The 22,480-nt window shown below is 43.3% G+C and overlaps 1 protein-coding gene across 1 annotated transcript in view; it reads right to left on the minus strand.

Moving 5' to 3' along the window:
• ATP10A (ATPase phospholipid transporting 10A (putative)) overlaps window positions 1-21,626 on the minus strand; it is a 118,300-nt gene extending 96,674 nt beyond the window's left edge. The window contains exon 1 of the mRNA XM_050914159.1: window positions 21,184-21,626. Coding sequence (XP_050770116.1) covers window positions 21,184-21,626 — 443 coding nt within the window. The remainder of the gene's footprint in view (window positions 1-21,183) is intronic.
• Window positions 21,627-22,480: the final 854 nt, after the last annotated feature.

Consider the following 22,480-nt stretch of genomic DNA (forward strand, 5'->3'; position numbering starts at 1 on the left):
CTGTGATCAACCTGGGGTAAGCTTGTAAGAAAATACCTTTTTTTTTCCATCAGCTAAAAAGAGTAAGCAGGAAAAAAAAATCCTAGACATCAAACTAATCAAATTATACATGGTTTTGGTCTCTAGTAGCTCCTTAAAAGTGATTTTGGAGAACAAAGCGGTCTGCTTTAAAATTACTTACAATTAGAAATATTTGCCATTTTTTTTCCTTTCAGGAAAGTCCCAGTGCTTTATCCCAAACTCACTGAAGTCACTGAGGTTTTCTGCAGTGATTTCCGTGTGCTTTGGAACAGGTCTCTGATGCATTCAGATTTCTGCCAAGTAAAAGGCTTTGAACTAACCCCTACACTCGTATGCTAGGATGGGTGGGAATGGGTTTGATTCTCACTGTGCTCAGAATATCTTGCACAGTGTTTCACACTGCAAATTTCCCCCTATATTAATAGCTGATTTGAATGAAAACTAAAGGCAAAATATAGTCCTTAGCGAGTAGTGAAAAACAGAATACTGTGCTAAAGTAATAAAGCAACATGCAATCCATGGTCTGAAAATAGGACAAATAGATTCATTTTATTTACTCTAACTGTCCACATTACTTCTGATTCTTACACTTCTACCGTGCAAAAAGAGGGAACTAATTTTGCATCCATTAGAAGTAATGGGACTTGTGCTATTTAGTCCAAATAGGAGAAGACCCTAGATTCTTTTGATGCTATTCATAATTTGGGTTGTCAAGAATGGATTAACATTTAAATGAAGAACTTTGGTTTGTAAACTGAATAGATACTGTACAACTACGTGGAAAGAAAATCTAACCAAATCTTGAGCTTGTGGTATACCGTGAATGACAGGGATGATACTGGGTTTCTACACCAGGGGTCAATTTAATTAATTAAGAAAGAGAAGGATGAGAAATGACCTGATCAAAATTTGTTAACAGCTACTCAGGGCAAGGTTTTCTGAGAGAGGTGATCAGGCACGGAAAGAACAAGATTCACTGGCTAAGATCTAAATCTAAACAAAGTTCAGAGAGAAAATGATGTGCAATTTTTTCATTGTACCATCAGGACGATTTCAAAAGGGATGTGGTGTATTTGCATTCAGATGAAATCTTTAAGGCAAGATTTTGTGCATCGAACAGCAACATCATGCAGAAATCTTTTAAAGAAGTTGCATCCTGTGCCATGAAGACACCATAATTCTCAGACAACAATTATCTTGGTATCACTAACTGTAATCTATTTTCCATGGTGCAATGCCTTTAAATTTTTTAGGCTTTGATCAAAGCATAAGTTTTTGTACCTGGAGTGCCCATCAATGCTAGCAACACTGCTCCCCGGCATGGAGGTCCTGAAATTACAGGTAAATGACCTTATTTCTAGTGACAGATCAGAAATAGGAAGCTGCTAATCTGCAGGAGAATGTCTTTCAAAATTCAGCTTCCTCATACCTTTTTTCCCCTCTTAATTAGCAAAGTGATATCGAAATTAGGCGTTTGCACATTGTGATTCTTAGAATTACTGGGATGCCTCTGCAATCTGAAAGGTTAGAACAGCTTTCTTTCAAAACACCTGCCATGTTATTACTGGAAATAGTACTTTTTACAGCAATTCACGCCCTAATCACTTCCCATCTGAGGAATGTCTGACTATCACTGTTATTCCTCAAAAGCTGTAATGAGACTGAAGCACAGTGTGAAAACAAAACTTCTACAGATAGTTGGAACACTTCCATTTTCTGTTTGTTTGTTTGGCTTCTTCTTTTTTCCCCCCAAGAGAAAGCAATTAAGTACTCTTTGGAGGAAAGAGGCTTTACTCATCATCCTTACCTGTTGAGTAAGGATCTCTCTATTTGAGGCATGCTGCACAGCCCTCCTTGAAGAAAACATGCACCTCAGCCCTTCCTACAAGTCTGCGCAGGTTGTATTTATAGAATAAACTTACAGTTTCTCACCCTGAAGAAACACCAAAAACCTCTTTTGTTCATCATTGCACAGTCTGGAAATAAACAATGGGGTGACAGTAGTAAGTGTGATAACAGAACGATTGAGCACATTTTTTTTTTTTAGTAGAGTGCACTAAATTAGATTTTGTCCACTTGTTATATTTGTAATGTTCCAAAATTGCACAAAAAGGTGCTAGGGCAACAACACAGCTGAGATGGATCAAAACAGCTGAACTGGACAGGTTCAAATAAGCAGACTGTCTTGTAGTCTTTGCAGTTCGAAGCAGGCTTCAGTTCCAAACACCAGACGTCAGAAAATTTACCATTCCCCTTTGCATACATGATAGCAGAGGTTTGTCTTATTTTTTACATGCAAGCATTCTTCTAGTGAAGTACAGATCCAGCATTTAAAGCCTACTGACAATAAGCTTGTTTTTACCTTTCACAGAACCTATGCGTAATGCCTCCCGCATCTCCTAGGATTTGTAGATGCAGGTGGAAAACTACTGCTGGGTGCACTTCAGGAGAAAATGTCCAAGAGCACATAGGCAGACTGTCCAAGAGCTGGGGAAGGGAACAGACTCCAACACTGCTGAGTCCCAGCATTCACTCCTATACCTGAATTGCTACAGTTCAAAGCTCTTCTATAGGCCTGGTAGGAAAGATGTCCTTCATTTTTAAAGTTTAAATCTTGTGTATGTGGCTCATTTTTCTGTGTCAGTGAATAATATGAATATTCCTTTCTGAAAAATAAAACTGCTCCTTCTTTCCCCATTTTATTTATAAACTTGCCCTCGTCCCCCCTGTGTTCTCCCCCCTGCCATGAAGACCAAAAGAGAAGGAGAAAACTGAAGGTTTGGAAAGAGGCAAAAAGACAGAATCTAGAGAAAGTCACACTGGATGTAAATTTTCCATTTCTATATTTCTTCACAAAGCAATATGTCTCTATCAGCGCTTCAGCAATCTCTCCCTTCTACATAAAGCAGAACATTTGCATTCCTCGAAATGGCCTAATGTTTACAAAATTATTATAGAGGTATATATGACAGCAGGGGCAATGGGCAGACTCTTAGAAGTACGTGACATTTTCAGACATTTCCCCATTTTATGGAGGATACCATTCTGCAGAGATGTCAATGCTACTGAAAATGGAAAAACATTTAAAATGCCTATATATCTGATAGGGGAAAGCCTCCTGTAGCATCATCAAAGTCTTTGCCAGAAAGACTTTAGCACTCACTGTTTATAAATTTCAACTTCTTAATTACGGATGACCATAAATAGCATTTTGGTATCCCAGTTTATATAAGAAAACCTGAGTACTATTCAGGAAATGTAAGAAGGTCTCCCAAGTCATTTTTTAAAAGGATACCATAAAGGATTAACCTAACATTTTTCTTTTGGCAGTAGATCTGAGTGGACTCAGATACGCCCACAGCTTTTGAAAGCCTGCGTTTGTCGGGTGAGAGTGGTGGCAGAGGTACATGGGCAGAAAGGCTCCATCCGCTAGCAATACGAGGTTGACATTAGAGGGCTCCCTTGGCACCATGCTGGCGCAGGGCTGGGGATGGCCTGGGTCTGGACTTCTGGCTTGCTGCTGGGTTTGCTAGCTTCAATCACACTTGACAGGGAAAGCAAAGTTTCTCCAGTGAGAAATGAAGCATGACAATTGTTAGAAAAACAGCAGGTGCACGAACAAAATCACAGGAGTTTTGACAAAATTTGGCCTGTAATGGAGCACGGGATTTGGTGCTGATAAGCAGCTTAGTGATACACTCAGGACGATGAGAAGAACTGCTTCTGAGAGAGCACATCCCTGGCTTGTATAAAGCAAGAGAACAGCAGTAATTAGGCCTAAACTCGATAACTTTTAGGCTAAAATTTGTAACAAAGTTTGACATTTACAACAAAGCCAAACAACCAGGTGATGGGTCTGTTAGTATGATTCAATTTTCTTATCATCGGTACAAATGTAAAATACTTTCCTGTTAAGACCACCTTTACCCACATCTACATCCACCCTCCTGGTGAGACAAGATTTTCATCTCACCTTATTTCAGCTGTCCAGATATGAGGGATCTCATCTGCTCTACTTGCCTACATATCTCCACAGCAGATGGCAAGGGGGGCGAGGGCACTTCTGGTGGGTGATTCTTCCCAGCAGAAGATGGATGGGACCAACAGCTCTCTGGAGATGCCCGTCTTTCTGCTCAGGCTAGTGAGGAGGTCTAAGAGTTTGGTGGGACTGAATGCCTAATATCCAAATAGCTGAAGTCAAGCAAGAAAAATCTCATGCTGCTCTAAATGGTTTCAGAGAACAAAAAGCAACTTCAGCAGTTTAAAGGAAGTTTGGCTGGTGGACAGAGAGGGTAATTAATGCCTTACTCTCACCCTTTCTGGGAATCCCAGCTTTCCCTCTGATCAGATATTCATGTGGAAGTGCTTTATTTTGCTGCATAGAATCACAGAATCACAGAATGGTTTAGGCTAGAAGGAATCTTCAAGGATTATCTAGTCCAACCCCTCAGCCATGGGCAGGGACATCTTTCATTAGATCAGGTCGCTCAAAGCCCCATCCAACCTGACCTTGAACACTTCCAGGGATGGGGCATCCACAGCTTCTCTGGGCAACCTGTTCCAGTGTCTCACCACCCTCATCATAAAAAATTTCTTCTTAATGTGCAATCTAAATCTTTGAGTTTAAAACTGTTGCATAGTCCAGTCCTAGGGAAGGTAAGTGAACACAGAATTGGGCTTAATGTTTCCCTTGCTTATCAGCACTTCCTCCAAACAAGTTTTCCAAAAACACACCCCCCCATTTTTAGTCTGATGACGTAAGTGATCCTCAAGTCTAGGTGTTTGCAGAACTCATTACCTGCAGTAAAAACCTGTAAGACTGTTGCATGAGAAAAGTTTCTCACCTTCGGAATTCTTTTCAGAGTAAACCTGCTAGAGACAGTTTCAGTATTACCCTTTTTTGCTTTGAAGTCTTTTTTTATTTGACCTTTGGAACAAATATTTCACAGGATTATTTGTAGCTAAGGAACATGATGGAGAACCTGAAATATTCTCTCTTTCTGCCCATAATTTGTTACTGTACACACATTTTTATTCTGCGTTGTTCCTTTCCTTCTAAATTCTTCCACCTCTACCAGCTGGCAACTGTTATTGTGCAGTAACATTTTTTCAGTAAAGAGGCATTTCTGAAAGTGGTTATTTCTGTACATAGCACCTCCAGATGTTTTGCTTTGTCTTAACTAAATGCCCACTTTTTTTCTGGGGTGCTTGACAATGCCCCTTTAAAATCTTTTTTATTTCAGAGTCTCCCTGAGAATCGTGGGATAAGTAGAGTAATTATAATCCATTTACCACAGTAGTGTTGGGACTAGTCAGGTCCTTACAGATGGTAGATACAGACTTCTTTGTAACTGGGACTGTAGTTTTCCCATAACCTATTTGTTACTCCATTTAAAGAGATTTTGAAATCAGATCACTAATAACCCAAAAATCCAACGGAAAAAATAAAAAATTAAGCTTTTCCACATAAGATAGCTGCTTTGAAAATCCCTGAAATGAGAAAATCAAGACACTGAACTCCCAATCAGTTTTAAGGGGAATCAAATGACAACAAAGACCTCTTTTAGAAGCCCCAGTTCAATCCTCAAAAACCCTGTGAGATAAATCATGCTGTTCCCATTTTGTAGACTATGACTTTCACACACAGAAGGGGTTATGAAACTTGCTCAAAATCCCATTGAAGACCCTAGTGGAGATCTGCTGACTCCCCATAAGTGTGTTTAAGATTCAACACCATCCTCTTTCCCAAAATGCTTGAAGGCCTTTCAGCAATTCAACAAGACGCTAGACCAAACAAGAAAAGGAAAAAGGGAGGAGGAAGGAACATGACTCTAGCGTAGATGGGATATTTAACAGTGCTGTGAATGAACAGGAAGGATACGGTAAGCACATCTTCATTCACTGACACCCTTAAAGCCCTGACTTGGGGAGGATATAGCTTGCCTTGGGACTGCCGACCTTCTCTTACAGGTGATGTTCCCATCTTGCTGCAGGGAGAGTTCATGTGCTTGTGAAGCAAAATTAGTCTGTCATGATATAGAAAACTGTCCATCAAAAAAAGAAATCAAGGGCTAGGTGTAAATCAAAACCATCACAGAGCCATAGTCTACTCCCAGGGCTCATTTCAAGGCCCAGTTATAAGCACTAACAGTTCATTTTTCTGACATTAGAGGTCAGAACCACATTTGTCTTTTGCCTTATTTTTTAATTTATCTCAACATTGGTCTTATCTTAAGCGGCCTTCTAATAATCAAATCTTGAGTATTTTTCTCCAACTGTCTCTCCCATAGCTGACCTCTACAGTACTAACTAAAAAGCCATCAGTTTGTCAATCTTGCAGACACAATGTTTTGTCCACAGCAGCTGGTAAGAAGCACTCTTTTTCTGAAAACATGCAAGCAGAAAATAAACTCAAGAATGCTGATGCAAAAAATAACTTGTTTTGGCAAGTTCAAGTATTTTGTGTGTGTATATCTGCAAGGTGTTGGTAGCAAAGCTAATTTCTACTTCATCCTAAATATTATAGAAGAATAACCAAAACAAAACACAAAACCCCCAAATACCAGTGCTTGCCAAGTGGGAAAAAAACCCAAAACACACTGGTAGAAGAAAAATATTTACTTCCCAGCATCTAAATTGTTATGGGCATTAGAGAGCATTTAGGAAAAAACCTTTTAAAAAACCAGTGAAGTGTAATTTTAATAACTTGAAACAGGAGACAGACCCAGTGCTACTGATGCATGAAGTCTGGCTCTGTTCTCCCCTCTCCTAGCAGGCTGAATTAAGGACTGCTTGTACCACCCTTGCAGCCTGATCTTTTTGTCAACCATCAGCCCTCTCTGTGCCAGAGGAGTTCAAAGCACAACTTCAGAAGTAAAGCACCTCTCCTGGAAATGTAAAACCAGGACCAAAAGTTTGAGCTGGCCAAAGCATAATCCCAGGTCATGGTGAAAAGACTGGATTTCCACTTTCTTGACTATTGTGCATTGCCTGCTTTTAGTACCATGAAAACACTGTGGTTATTTTGGCCATCAGTTTCTGGACTCTTTGGAGGCCTGCGGAAAAAGACCTACCTCTGCTTTTGTAACGGCTACCCATTTGGTGGCTATTCGCTGTATATCATTCAGAGGTTTCTTGATAAGCAGCACAGCTATGCAAAATAGACAGCTGTCCCAGCATACAAACTGTTACCTTGCTAACTGTGAAGTCACACTTTCTCTTGACAAGACAGCAAAACTGTCACCCTGGCCATTTTCTCCTTGTACCCACCCTTCGCTTGTAAAGCAAACTGACTGATGTTTACAAAATGCCCTCTGCTTCCTTACAGAGAAACAGCTATGACTCCACTTGTACACATTTTAAGACTTATTAAGCTCCCAATCATCTTTTTAATACTTTCCCAGTCCAAGGACTGAACATTTGATGGTGCTGTCTACAGCTGTAAACATTTTAACCTCAATATTTCTTCTTGATTAGAACGTGTATGTAAATCAGGATCACAGAGTCCTCCGAGGTGCAAAATAATCTTGAAACTCAAGTTGGAGACATTTGAACCAACTGCCGTACAGCCAGCTTTCCTCTCAAAGCAGTATGACCGTAACGAAGCATTACGTGCCTCACGCAGACTAGCTACAAGCCTTGCTGAGCAGCTCAGAGACACTAATCTGCGTAATGCTGCATTGGGCTCTGCCCATACCAACACACCAGCCTGTCGCAGTGCCAACACAGACCTCCTTGCTGGGCGGCATAAATGTGCCTTTGAATTCCCTACACAAATCACCAAGGATTGCCCTTATGACAGGGACAGATGCAGACAGACATCAAGTATGAAAGCCAGTGAAGTTTACGGCCATGGGAGGTGATCCCGTACATCATACAGAGGGCGTCAGATTGACCAAAGGAAGGTCTGACTTGCAAAAAGGCTCTTATTTTAGAAAGCCAGGGGAAAACTCATGGCTCAAAGAGAGTTCTCCTGCTGACTTCAAGCAGGGTAAACATTACTCTGGAACATGAACTGCCTACACTGCTGTGGCACCGACAGGTTACTTTTTTGAAGCTTCGCAAAACTCCTAAGAATGTTGTGCTCCCTTCCTAAGAATTCAAAAGCAGATTTTTCACTTCATTTAAGTTCTCAGTAAAACTGGATTCAGATGGCAGAAATATGGCAGAAGGACAACAACTTGCACTTGTTTACATCTGCTTCACTTGAATATCTTAAGCCTATATCCAGCTTGTTTAATTTCCTTTTCAACCCTGAATCATGAGTCTTCTGGTAATTTGATCTGTGCTGATGTGGTAAATCCCACCTATTATATACACGTCTCTTAAAAAAAAAAAGTGTTTTGACAGGGTTCTATTTTTTACAATTTACTTCCTCATCCAAAGTTATTAACAAAACACTGCTGCATTAACTGCCAGTAATGAGAATCATGGTTTACCATCCATTTGGTCACAGTTAAACTGAAATAACTCCCCAAAATTAAGCGTAGTCATGCAATTTCCATCTGCATTTACTGAACATTCTTACTAGCTTTTTTCAGTCTAAGGACAATAAATTAGAGCAGGGTGCACGGTCCCAAACTCCCACCAGCTGTGCCCCATCCACAAACAGAAAACTGTTAGTCATGTGAACTTGGCCGCGTTCGAGCCGACAAGCCCTGCTAAGAGACAGCACAGCAGCAATGGCCCATATTGCTTCCAGAGCAGCAAGCACCTCTGCATGGTGCTCTGAAGGTGTTTAGATACACCAGCTGGGACAGCCTTGCTTCATGCTGAATGGGTGCCATATAAACACACTTTTTGCAGCTGAGAGTTTTAAGGACTGGCATTCATGTAACCAACTGCGTAGTAAGTCCCACTTAAAAAAAAAAAAAAAATTCTCTTTTTCTGTGCTTTGCCTCTTATTTGAGTTATACTTGAGCAAAAAGATGAACAGACTAAGCTTTGTAAATACACGGCGCATAGTTTCTCACTGTGTACTGCATACCACCTTAGAGCTCCCACGAAATATGTACAGGTGTGTAGCACAGTAATAAAAGTTACAGGGAACACTGACTGGGGACCCTTCCTTTGCAAACGATATTTTCATATTGTGTATGACCTCTGTGGAACGAACTGCTGTGGAATCTAACTGGAACTAATGAGTTACAAAAGCAGGTCAGAAAAGAGTTAGACATGGATGAGGAGACATCCCACAGAAGTGTTGGACATCTGGATGTATATTCAGTAACTGGAAAAGTAAGAACTCTGTTCCCAAATGATCAGCAATCGGGTCTGCATCTCGTTTGAACACTGCTCGACTAGCTGGGGCAATGCACCATTGGTCTTAACTACTGTAGATGTGGTTGTGTTTCTAAACTTTCTTCCAGTGGTAAAGAGTAAAGAACACGTATGATATTTTTCTTGTTTAAAACTTTTGGTAGGGTGCAGCACCATCAACTCAGGTATACTTTCTGTAAATGTGAATAGTGGTTAAAAAACAAAACAAAAAAACAAACCAAAAAACCTTTCTAGAAGTTGCCAGTTAGGACAGCTGAAGGCAATATTATTACGACTAAGAGGCTGGATTCACTGCACAAACCAGCTATTTCTAGTGATAAAGCATAAAGGTTAAACAACTGAGGACAAGATTGCCAGATGTAAAATGGAAAGTTTCCAATTTAGGAGCAGCAGAGGAAGAACATGAATTAATATGCAAGGACCAAATTAGCATTATAAAAATCCTGCAAGCCAAACCAAATACCATTGAAAATAAACTCAGGAACTCTCCTCCTCTTCTGCTCCCTGCATTCCAAGGAGGATTGAATTTAGAATAACCATGGGGAATTTTAGAGAAATCTTACACTAAAATGCTGAACAAAGGCTTTAAAAGGTAGAGATACTGTATGTGTTTCAAAGACACTATTTCTGTCTTTATCATGCTACATTCTTCTTCAGTGTTTCTGTTTGAAAAAGGAATAAATATTTTGGACTTAAGTTTTCTCATGAGTTTTATCTTTAGTGAGATTGGTAATGATCAGACTGATTCTTTAACAGTTTTGAAACTAGGGCAATAACTGATAATTTCTACCTGGCTTATTAACTGGAAGAAAAACCAAGCACAAAAAAAACCCCAAATAAAAACCGTATCAACAACAAAACACTTGGCAAATACACAAAATCCACTGGTTGTTGACTTTTCATCCTAGACTACAATTCAGTGCTAGCTTTGTTAGCTCTACATATAGTGATACACTGTCAGGCTGGGGATCCTATGCTGCAATATTCTTCGGCAGATGGGTCTTACTGGTTTTACACACATTTTTCTGGCATGAGCTGGCAGATGTCCCACTCCAGGAAGAAAAGCTATTTCACTGCTAATAAGTCAAGTTTATTATATAACATGGTAGGACTTAAAAAATGGAGTCCGCTGTGGTATTCCTCAAATTGAAGGGATATCATGGATTGTTCAGTCCATGACAAGGGCTATTACGGACTTTAAATTGGACTCTTGGAAAATGGGTGCAGCAGACTGAACATCAGCACTACTAGACTGATGGTTGGCTCAGCTGTGGTACAGCTTTTCTGTTGAACTTGCATTTTGGAAAGCTCCCACAGGATCTGACAGAAATAGGAGCTCCCACACACAGCCATGATCCCGTCACAAAAAGCAGACAGGCACAGGGAACTGCACCAAAAATAAATGAGAGAGATATGTAAGAAAAACCCGATAGGAGACAGTACATTTAAGCCTGAACGATCAGGAAGAGCAGAGTGTCAAATGCTGCAATCAGATGAACAGAATTTAGGACTTTCAAGATAGCAAACAGTGGCGTGACATCTTATGGTGCTGCACCTCTTATACAGCTACATGGTACGTCTGCATGTGCCTATGCTCCCATACGGACAGGCACTAGAATTCCAGCATAGAATTGGCAACCAAGGGTAAATCAGTGATACTCAAAATCAGCAGAATAATTTCACCATTGATCTCTCTGATTCAATCCCTGATCACCTAGCAATCTTGCTTGCAGGTTTTAACATCTGATCCTACTGGACTTAAACATAAGCCCAATAGCCATATGTGGTATTTGTGAGATGCCTGACAGCGAAGCCCCTCTTTCACTCTTGTAACAGCCACGATTATGTCAAGCACACAACTGCCCTCTGCATTTTAAGAGACACAGCTTGCAAAGTGGTTTTAGTTGACCTAATATTTAGGTACATCCAGACAAACAGAAAAAAGCAGAATTAGGATCCTCCTACCTTATGTTTCAACACTCCTCCCCAAAAGCTGCATCTGAGGTTAAAGAGCAAATAACATCCCAAAATACCAAGATTCCTCACATTATGTGGGCAGCCTGAAAAACTCCACAGAAATGCAAATCTAATCAGTTATTCACAGAGGAAAATTATTTATTGATAACAACTCATCTCTTACATTGTTTCTCAGCACTGAGATAAATGAAATAAATACATTTCACAAGTATGAACAATATGTTAATGGCTAATGCTGAAGGCAGAATGTGGCAGGAGATGAAACAGTGGATACTGGGTTATCCCCTTCACCTGACAGGTAAACATACTTACACCTGTGATTCTCAAAGTGTAGTTCTTAAATAAATCATTAAATATACTGAGCAGGACAGGCTACTCTTCTACAGTCCAAAAATCACAAGGAGTATCAACAGGAATTAAAATCCATCCCCTCTGAGTTTACTAACGGGATTCATCTTACCTGAACTTAGCTGTATAAGCAAGTCATCTAGTTCAGCTTCAGCTGTATCATCACTGGAGAGAGGTAAGGACCTCCTGATTCAAACTAACCTAAGGTAAGTGTCTCAAATAAACTGGAAGGATTTCCCCCTCCCCCCCGAACTATTCAATGCTCTCTGCTGATTGTGGCACAAGTGTAGATGACTTGGTCAGACTGGACACATACCTTTTAGCTAAAAGCAACGTGAAATAAATCTCACCTCATGTCCCAGAAAGAACCTGACAAACTCCTTCAGGAAACACCCTTGTCAGGTCAGAGAGAACCTAATTAGCACTTGAGAGGACTTTCTGCCAGCCAGCTACAATCAGCGGCTCTCTGCTGTTTACAGGGAAGACAACTAATGGCATATGCAGAAGAGTTAAGATGCAAATCAGCCTGTCTATCAGGAGACAGGCACCGCTATCCAAGCATCTCTGATAAAATATGAACATATGATAGTGAAGGAAGGAAGATCAAAATGCTCTCAAGTGTGCAGATAAAAACAATACATGTCTTTATTCTGGTAAACTGTATAAGACCAAGCTTTTGCTTCACAGCTTTGCAGGTGTACACCAGAGGAAAGTATAGCAAGGGTAAGCTGAAAATGAGAACATGGGAATTCTAAAAAGGGAGAAAAAGAAAATATAGAAAGCATCTGAACTCCCAAATACAAGTGTGGGCCCACACAAAAATAATGCACTACAACTGCAAGATCAGACTTAGGTGGATTAGATTTGATTTCTTATAATCTACTTTTGCCCAAAATAGATTACGTCTTTCTAATGAACTTAATGAACTCCTACATCTTTAATGGTTTGGCTGCTAAATCTGCCTGCTAGAATTTGTTCACTGGCATCTCTTCTGAGGCATCTTACTCCCTGTCTGGATTTTGAGAGATCCTGAACATGTTCACAGTTGTATTTAGGTGACTGCTGTTCAGCACTTCCTGTGTTGGCCTCAGTATTTTGGGAGATTTCACAGCAACTTGCCCAACAACTTGTTAGTGAACAAACAAAATCAGCTAACATAGCCAAAACAGGCATATTCAGCTTGTTACTGGAAGGCAGGAAGGTAAACAGACAAGGGGCAAGCATATAGGTGTATGGTTGTGCAACCTAGAAAAAGCCTAGCAAGCATAAGATAACATACAAAGGTAAAAGAGCTATGGTTACAAATGCTGTCACTTCATAATGGACTTTCTTTCTCTCCAAAAGGTCAAAACTAAAACCTCCATTGAAACTACAGAAATACCAAATATTCTGCAATAGTGCTCACACCCTCAATGTTAATACAATAGCAGCACAGATACATAAGAACTGGAGTGCAGTTGTCAGTCAAACTTTTAAACTCTTCCTTGAAGTAGGTCAGTATTTCCAGGCAACCAGAACATAAAAACAAAACAAGTGACCTCCATGTCTGTTATAACAAATCTCCAGCAGAGTCTGGGTTTATGAAATGACTGGGCATGATGCAAATGTTGGCTGCTGCACTGGAGAGACTGGCCTGTTTGTCACTCTAGAGAAATTGTGCTCAAACAAGAATAAATTTGTAACAAAATAGCAGAGGAGATGGCAGATGTTTCCCACCCCTAAAATGCATGCCTTGCCCCTGAAAACACACGCCTTGCCAGTTCAAGACTGTCCTTTGACCAACATGGCCTTAAAGATGTAGGCTGACCATGGCAGAGATCTTCACCTGCAACAGTCTCAAAACAGAATAAAACATTGCTCCTGTTGGAGCAAAAAACTAGGTGGTAGTTTGCCAGCTCATAAGGGTTAGATATCCTCAGCAGTCACACGACAGTACACCCTATTAGCGGGGTGGCTAGCAGCTTTCTATGGACAGGCTGTGTACCTATATCCTAGAAACAGCAAAAGAGAGAAAGTTGTTCCTCTCAGCTCACATCTTGCAGGCACTGTAAGCTCTTAGTTTGAACCCCCCTCATTCCCACTTCCTGGACGCACAGCAAAGATTAAACCAACTCATTCAGAAACATGCAGGTCATCTTCCTCAAACTAAATCTGAGGCTTGCTTTATCAAATCTTTCAGAATCAAAGAAATATTTGTATATGTACATTTCCTCAGCTGAGCTCAATATTAAGGCCACTCAAGCTCCTGGGACAGGATGTCACTGTCACGTCCTTTGCACCTCCTCTCCCCTCCACACCACCACAAGCACCTACCTAGGAAAAGCTGTAAGCTAGCATCTTTCACACATTTGCGTTGTGGCTGGATTTTGGGTGTGGGTTAACTTTTGTGCTTGACATACATCAGAGGAAGCCGCTGCCCATACCTATGCAAATTTATCAGTAAGAAGTCAGTGTCCTGGCTTTTAGCATCGAGTCAGCTCCACACTTTATGATTAAGCCATTCACTGAAATGCACTCTCCCTGGCCCAGTGTGTGGAGACTCCCACTGTCTTTCTTCCACATCCTGGTGAGACAAGGTGAGGCAGAGTGTACTGCTTCAGGGTAGCAGCAGGGTTAGTGTTTCTGCTGTGGATGTCTTCTGTGTACAAACATGACTGGCCACTAACATAGTTGCATTAGTGCCAACTCCCAAGTGAAAACACTGAGGCTGAAGGTAAACCGTGGAAACTGGTTCGCCTCCCCAACTATGTGAAGCGAAACAAATTGTTCTGCTTTTCATGAACTTAATTGCTCTCAATATATGTGGTTGCTAAAACCAAGCCTGCACAGCGTAAATCCTGCAAATTGGGCATAACTCTGAAGCCATGCATTTGGCTTGCCAGCTGCATTGCCCTTACTGTATATATACACAAAAGCTCCACACACCCAAAAGGCCTAGTGTTGCAGGGGGAGACAAGAGGCACCTTTTAGACTGCTCTTGGGCAGAGCGACTACCTTGCAAATGGGGAGCATGCTGGATTGCATGGCAAGGGGACATTTGGCACTCGGACTTCTCCTGCTGCTGCGTCAAGGTAGGCAGCCTGTCCATCCATAAGGGTTGTGTAAGCCTGGATGAGGCATCTGAGTAAGTCCTGCCCAGTGGCAGGGACCCTCCTTCTTTCTCTATTTTCATCTTCCTTATCAGACAAGATTAGTCAGAAGGAGGAGGAAAAATCACAAGAAGCTGTTTAAATATTCTTCATTCCCTGGAGTCCTCCAACACTCCCATAGTAAAATTAAGGCCTCCCAGGCAGAGCTTGAGAGCACTACTCTAATAAGTACTTCTGGAGGACTGGTCTGCTAGCGGGAGGAATGCCCTGGCTTAGTTATGCCACGCTAGCTAATAAGCAATTTCATAAAACATTGATCTATAGCATGGTTGTCAGGGTTTTCAATTCTGGTTTTCAGTTCTGCTGACTAGATGACACATGGAAGGTGGAATCTGGAATCACAGTATCAGGCAGAGTTGAACAATACATGCAATTCTTTCCTCTTGTATAGTTTCTTTGGAAATGTACTCTGACAGAATCAAGTAGGTTTGTTATTCTTTCAGCCACCTCTAGCAATAACCATGGTCTCAAGATAATACTGACACACGAGAGCAAGTAGATCTGTGCGCAAGGTGGCCACCTATACTTCTGGGCTGCGGTCTGCTTAGCACAAGCTATGGCGTCTCTCCAGAGTGCAGCACGTATCTGCAAAAATTAATTTGGGGACATCACTAGGTCTTTCAGTGCAGATTAACAGCATCTTCTTTGGCAGTTAGCCAGAGGCATGTGAAACAGCCTACAACTGCTCTCATGACATCCTATACAAATGAAAGAACTTAGTATAGAGGCAAGCATTTTTCTTTTCCAGTAGTGAAGCTCAGGCACTTAGAAAATTTGCCCTACACTGAATAGCAAATAAACTGCATACATATAGTTGGACAGACAGATGGGTTCTCCTGTGCATTGCAGCTGGCTCCATCTCGGAAGACGAGCACAGACATCCGTTGCTAGTAGGATAAACTCTACTGCAGAATGAAATTGTTCCCTATCAGTCTAACAGAAGAGCCTCTACGACATCTCCCAGTGAGTTTACTCACTGCCAGCCCAGCCCAAACTGAAGTGAAGGAGAAAGACACTGTAAGATGAACAGAGCTGCACCTCTCTGAAACTCAAGGGAACACTGACTTCACCAACAGATTCAGACTGCTACTTTCTGCTTTCAGCTTTCTGGGTACCAAGCTCACTCACAGAGGAAACTGAGTAATCCCAGGTAGTTTCCTTTTGAATCACATCTAGTGACATTTGTGTTCTGGAAGGGATGAGACAAGGTTATTTCTTCTGGTGAGAAATGTCTTACCCTGCCAGCACATTTTGGGACAAGAAGCTACTCTGGTCTATTCGGGTAGTAGTGAGAGATAATCATAACCCAACTCCCCAGAGACTGGTGTTGCCAGCAAAATAAGGCACCTAAGAAGTGAAGTGGTTGCAGGGCAAGTCATCATGTGGCTATTTTAGAGGCCATGAGCGGGATCTGCTGTGCCCTTGTGAGGATTTGGTAACACTGCTCTATCTTCTTTCTCCAAGGCTGGAATTGCTTTCAGTGGCAGGTTGACAGAGGGGAGGAAGAAGGGAGTGTATTTTGGAAACTGTATGAAACACATTGCCCACATCAAACTCTCTTCTCTCCTCCTCTTGAGTTTTGCAGAAAGAAATTAACATTTAATGTAAAACAGCCTGCTTTGATAGCTGCCTGAGTGCCCCATTAAACATTTTCCACACCTCAGGGGAGACAAATATCCAGTCATAAATTCCAATTTGTCATGGATTTTCTAAGTCACAGGTTGACAGAAGAAGCAGTTATCACTCTCTGATCAGTATGCAGAGACCATTACACTCTTTAGCAATACTCTTCAATGGACACAGCAAGAATTAGAGAGTAGATTTAAAAAGCAAAGCCCTTTGGTTTTGAACATAAGGCTCCTAGAAAAATTTTAGCAGAGATTACTTCACCAACACAGCACTGAGTTAGTAACAAAATGTAATTCCCTGCTGGACAAGTGCCATTATTTGTTGTGATTGTAGTTATCACTATTCATCTTCTATTTACATACCATGTAAATGTACACCATACTTTCTAACAGCACACTGAAAACAAAGCCCCTGCTTAGAAGAGTTTTAACACTTCTGCTCCAGTGACAAATTTAGTTCTATCAAATATTTAACAGCGGCAGCAATGTGTGCATCCTGGAATGATTTGGACCAAACATTTACACGTGCGATCCACAACTCCAGCCAGAGCTGGTGAGCACTGGAGGACAGTAACTGCAAAGAAAAAAAACACCCTCCCATCCTCCAAGTCCAAGATAATAATGCAGAAAAGTAACTATCCAAACAAGTTTTCACCATTAAGATTGAGAATTTGTAATCTCCAGTCTTCAACCTCCATCCCTGGGTGACGGAAATGAGGAAGAGGAACAAAGAGAGGAGTTTAAGATGATCACAGGTTTGCAAAGGTTATGCACACAAAACAATTTTCTGCAGGCTGGGCTCTAAGGCCTTTGTAACTTCCCTCCATTTAAACCAACTAAGAAAGAGTTTTGGCTGTGCTCCAGCATTCCTAACTTAAGCACCTGCACGGAATCTAAATTCTAGATGACCTGTGAAACTGTCCTCCTAAAGTAAGGGCCTAATTTCCTCTGTATTGCCAAACAGGAGAGGTGCCCTTAAAGGCCTCCAGAGAGAGGCCCTATTAACTTCTCTTGGCTAAGAAACCTTCCCGCTTTGCCTGTCAAGACCCTGGCTGCTCTTACAGGCAGACCTGCAAACTCCATCACAGAGCAACACAAGTCTGCAATTCTCCAGCGTGTTTCATTCCTCGACATATGCTGCCAATTCAAACTCAACAGCTTCTTTCAATTTATTCAAAGAATCAGGTCTTTTCCCTTTCCACCATCTGACTCTAGAAAGCAGTATCTTTTGAGGGACTCTCCAAAACATCCAGAGTTTCTAAATGAAAGCTGTCCTCTTTCTGCGAAAACAAGCTGCATCTCTCTTCAACTTTTTACTTTAGGTTGCATCATCCTTTGCTGTTCTATCGTCTGATAAGTGTTGCCAACTATGAGCCACTGAGTCATTGATTCAGCAGTGCCTGTATGAGAATGGGTCATCTGAGTCCACACCACTGGGCAGGCGGGAGGAAGAAGGCCTAGTCTGCATACCAGCTGTCAGGCAGTCAGCATAGCAGGAGAATAGTATTTTCCCCCACATCAGATTACTGACATGATCTGCCTGCGTAGGCTGTTCCAGAGGACCTCACAGTGGACACTGCTTGCATGCTGTCGAACCTCCTCATGAGCTGGCCTGAGTAGCAGTAGGCTCTGCCTACCCCCACTTTCTCTCTGTCCTGTACAACTTGCATCATTATTTGCTGCTTGTATCTAACAGGGGACGGGTACTTCAGCAGCAAGGAAAGCAGCACAAGGAGGATATATGACAGAATACACAGGATCCGACTTGAATCTTTACTTGGTCACTAAACAGTATATAACATGAGATAGAGGTCTTTTCTCTGCCACTGTGAAGCAAAAGTCCCTGTCTCAAGTTGCTGACTGTCATTTGCTGTAGTCTGTGTTTGAATGCTGTAGTCCCTGTTTGAGGTGGCTCTCTTGCACCTGTGTGGGAGGCTAGCAGGAAAGGAAGCCCATCACTGCACAGAGGACGCCCTGGCACTCAAACACATCCCGTCTCTCAGGCGGCCTCTTTCAGAACTACGAAGTACTGACCAGCAAGAGGAGTCGCTGCTCTTTGGCAGCCCTAAGGGAGCACACAACTGCAGCTTATGTTCATTAACCTGCCCTACCTACAGTAGCATCTCTACCGAGGACAGCATTTGCATCAAAGTCTGCCTCCACAGCCCCACAAGGAAGTGGCAGAGTGGGGAGGGGAGAGAGAGAGAGTCTGGCTTGGTCAAAAGGTGGTAAAACTGATAAAGTGATGAGCATAAAACGGATGCGGGGAGAAAAGCTGTCATTTATTACTTCCTTACGTGACATTTATACGTCAACATTTTTCCAGAAACAAAGATACTAAGGAAACAAAGTAAAAGTCACGTCCAAACGCTTGTGTTTCTCCCGGCATGACACCTTTCTGAGAAAACAGCTTTTCTGAACTGACGCCCAGCAACTTTCATGACCTTGATACAAATCTCTTAATCTTGGTTCCCTGTCACTCGAGTTAGTGAGAATCTTAGGTTTTATCTCTAAAAATAGCAAGTTTCTAGTCCCATCTTGCTCACTGGGGCTGGAGGATGTTCAAAAAGGTGACTTGGTGAAGTTTAAAAAAGGCTAAAAAAGAAGAAAAAGTGGGCAGATTAAAAACATACAAGCAAATTATTTTAACCTCCTGTTTTGTTTTTAGTTTTTAATTGTGGGAAGGAAGCTTTTCCTAGGGACTGCTGGAAGGTGGAAATAGGTGAGCTGCTACTGGCGACCAGGCTTCTGCAGTGGGCTGTAAGGACGCATTGTTCAGCTCTGCTCCCAGCCAGAAAGCTGTGCCTGAATAGGTGACGGAGCTCCTAAGCTTCTACATTCACTGCCCCACAGGGACTAGGCCCACATGTGCCTTTGATGGAAATGCAAAGGCAAACTACTCCCAAATTAATCTGTGTGTCACTGAACAGTAATCTAAACTCTGCAGTAAAAGGAACAATTCTGACTTTTACTCTGGAACGGCACAAGCATTACAAAGGGCAATGCACTTAGCTGGGACTCCCAAAAGAGCACAAGTGATATTAACACCAAAGGTACACCTTTTCTCATAGTCATGTGTACTTTTTTGGCAGCAGAGAGGGATATGGAAAATTGCAGGGGGGAGAAACATTCCAGAATTAATATCCCAGTACTGGTATTCGTTAATATTTTGAACAGCTTCTGCAACAGGTACTTCTTCTTTCTTTTCAACCTAGGAGACAGGAGAGCTTATTTCTAAACTGATTTTGTTTGGTAAAGGCTAGATTAACCGTCCTCATTAGCACTATTTTACTTTACTGCAAGAATAGTCCCTTACTAGCCCTCCTGCCACCCATCTCCCTCAATGCCAGAAGTGTTCAGAGTTAAGGACAACTACAGGCAAGCAAGGTGCTAGGCACAGCCTTAGGTTAGCGATACCTATGTGTGTGATTTGGCTACGTTATTTTAGGTTTAGTTTACAGAAATAAGGCCATTTTACTTGTGTTCCCATGCATGCATATCTACTGGTGGGGGAATATCCCAGGGTGAGATTTCGTGTGTGATACGAGTTTGTGAAGTAACAAGCTGAGTCTGCTGATGTTGAAAATACAGCCTATTCTGAGTTCCTTTTAGCATTTTATTTTTTTTTTCCACATGCCTTTCTTGCAATAGGAGAATTGCTCTCTGCCTCGGTGCTTACGTCAGCCCAGAGGACCCCTCCCAGACAGCCTGTGGAATCAGTGTAAGCTTCTTGGCACGTGTTTCGTTTCTGTTAGACTTAGAAGCATCAGAAACAGAACTAAAACCTGCTCTCTCGGAAAATATATTCTTCTTTCAGTGCCCAGAAAACCTTAGCCTTAGGTACTACGAGATGACTATCTGGTACTGAGAGAAAAACAAAACAAAAATTTGGTAAAGCTGGATTCTGAGCACATAAATGTTGGTGCAAAAGATATTTCAGTCTGATTTATGGATACCAAGGTTGTGCTCTAAATGTATAGCCCAGATAGTTTTTAAAAAAAAAAAATTCTGAAGGAAATAAATGACCTAATGCTCCATCCACGAGCACTGGGAAATAGCAAAGTCACAGGGAATGATGACACTTGAGACGATAAATAAAAAGCATTCACTTAAATGTTCAATGGAAAGACTGCCTCATTCTTTAGAAAAGCAAACATAGCTTAGGCTGGCGAATTCGCATGTCATGAAACCTCACAGACCTAACTCAAATGCAGAAGCCTCCGGCCTCTATCCTTCCTTCACTCAGGAAGAATTAATAGCAGACTACTTGCGTGAGGTCTCATATTGCTAAAACCAAATTAATGCCTGAAACTATACACTGGTGTAATTTACCACTCGCACTGGGAAGTGTTCGCATAAAGGCTTGCAAGTCAAACACTGCTTGTGATGCTTACATTCACTTTGCCATGCACTGTCCTTCCTTTAAAGCATAAAACACTAACAAGCCTGGAGCGTATGTGTAGACCCATAAAAAATGTTGCTTACTCATAAATCAGTGATTTACTGCAGGACCCCACCGATCACAGTGGATTTGCTTTCACCTGAAGGTACAGGACTGTAGGAACTCCCACAGTTCTGAGTAAAGAGATGGGAGACACCAGTTCCAGGGGCAACTGGAAGTTTCTTTGCGCTTGGAGTGGAAACGAAAGCCCTCTACAACCTACCTGCTCGCTGCCCTGCTTCCACACCTCCGCTCGCCCGAGTCTCTGTGCCCGGCGGGCCCTACCGCCGGCTGCCACCACAGCGCTCCCCGTCCCTGGCACCCACCTGCCCCGCCTCACCTGCTGTACACCAGGCACTCCATGTGGTTGATCTCCTTGTCGGAGCGGTAGCGGCTGTAATCCTCCCACAGGTCCTTGATGGCAGTGACCGCCAAGATGAAGAGCACGGGGGCCAAGGCCAGCTCCGGCTGGAAGGCGTTGACGGCCGGCACGAAGTTGAGGAGCGCGATGAACACAAAGTAGACGTTGGCCAGGCGGTGGAACTGCTCGAAGAGGTTCTTGGGCAGGAAGGAGAGCGCCGTGTACTTGGTGGTCTTGAGGCGGTTGCTGGCCAGGACCGTCCCCTTGGACTTCTCTGCCTCGGCCTCAGGTAACAGCAAGTTGGAGCGCACCAGCCGCGTCTTACTCTCCTTCTTCTTCCTCCGCCTCCTCTTCCTCTGCCTTTCCTTCCCCTCCGGCAGCACCTGGGGCGCTCCCTCTCCTCCTGCCGTGCCCTGGGACATCGCTGCCGCCCTCCCAGCCGCCCTGGCCCGGGCAGCGCGGGCAGCTCCCACCGCCAGGCACGGCCCTAAGTTATCATCCTCCGCCGCCCGCCACGGCTCTCCTTTCCTCTTCCCCTCCGGGGGGGGAGGAGGGCTCTCTCAAACCCTCTCTTAACCGCTTAGGTCCAACCGAGACCTCGCTCGCTTTCTCCTCCTCCTCCTCCTCGGCCGGGGAGGGGACGTGGGCAGGCGACGAGCCGAGCCCTCCTCCCGCGGGCCTCGCCCCGTCCCGCTGGCGGGCCGGGCCCCGGGCCGGCCCAGGGCGCGGGGGATGCGCCGGCCGCCGTCCCGTACGCCATGGCGCGGCCGCTGGCGGGGCGCGGGGGCGGGGGCGGCGGGGGCCGCGAGCGGGAAACGGGGAGCGGCGCTTCCGCGCGCAGCCTGCCCCAACGGCCGCGCCGCCGCCCCGCTCCCCCCGGCGGGCAGCCGGCGCCCTCGGGTACGGGCCCCCCGCCCCGGGATACGGACCCGCGGGTGACACTTTATCGGCTGCTTTTGACTTCCCGTTACATGTGGGGAGGAGGAGGAGGTTTGGGTGTAGAAAGAAAAAAATTCCACTGAAGTGTTCGCAGCTCCGCACCGGCCTTTATCCAAGGTCCCCAAGCAGCGGCCGGCGGGAGTTTTTACCAGCTGACTCATGTCAAAATACTCCACTTTCTGACTGAAACCGTGTGCCACGATTGTGGCCGCCTCTGCGCTCAGCATGGGCGATACAGCGTGACGTCTCCTGGCTCCCTGCTCCTGTCTGGTGCGCCAGTTCAGTCGGTGGCGGACGCGGCGCTTGGGGCAACCCCAAAGGTGGCAACCAAAAATGA

This window comes from Gymnogyps californianus, chromosome 1 (genome assembly GCF_018139145.2).
Source record: "Gymnogyps californianus isolate 813 chromosome 1, ASM1813914v2, whole genome shotgun sequence".
Lineage (NCBI taxonomy): Eukaryota > Metazoa > Chordata > Aves > Accipitriformes > Cathartidae > Gymnogyps > Gymnogyps californianus.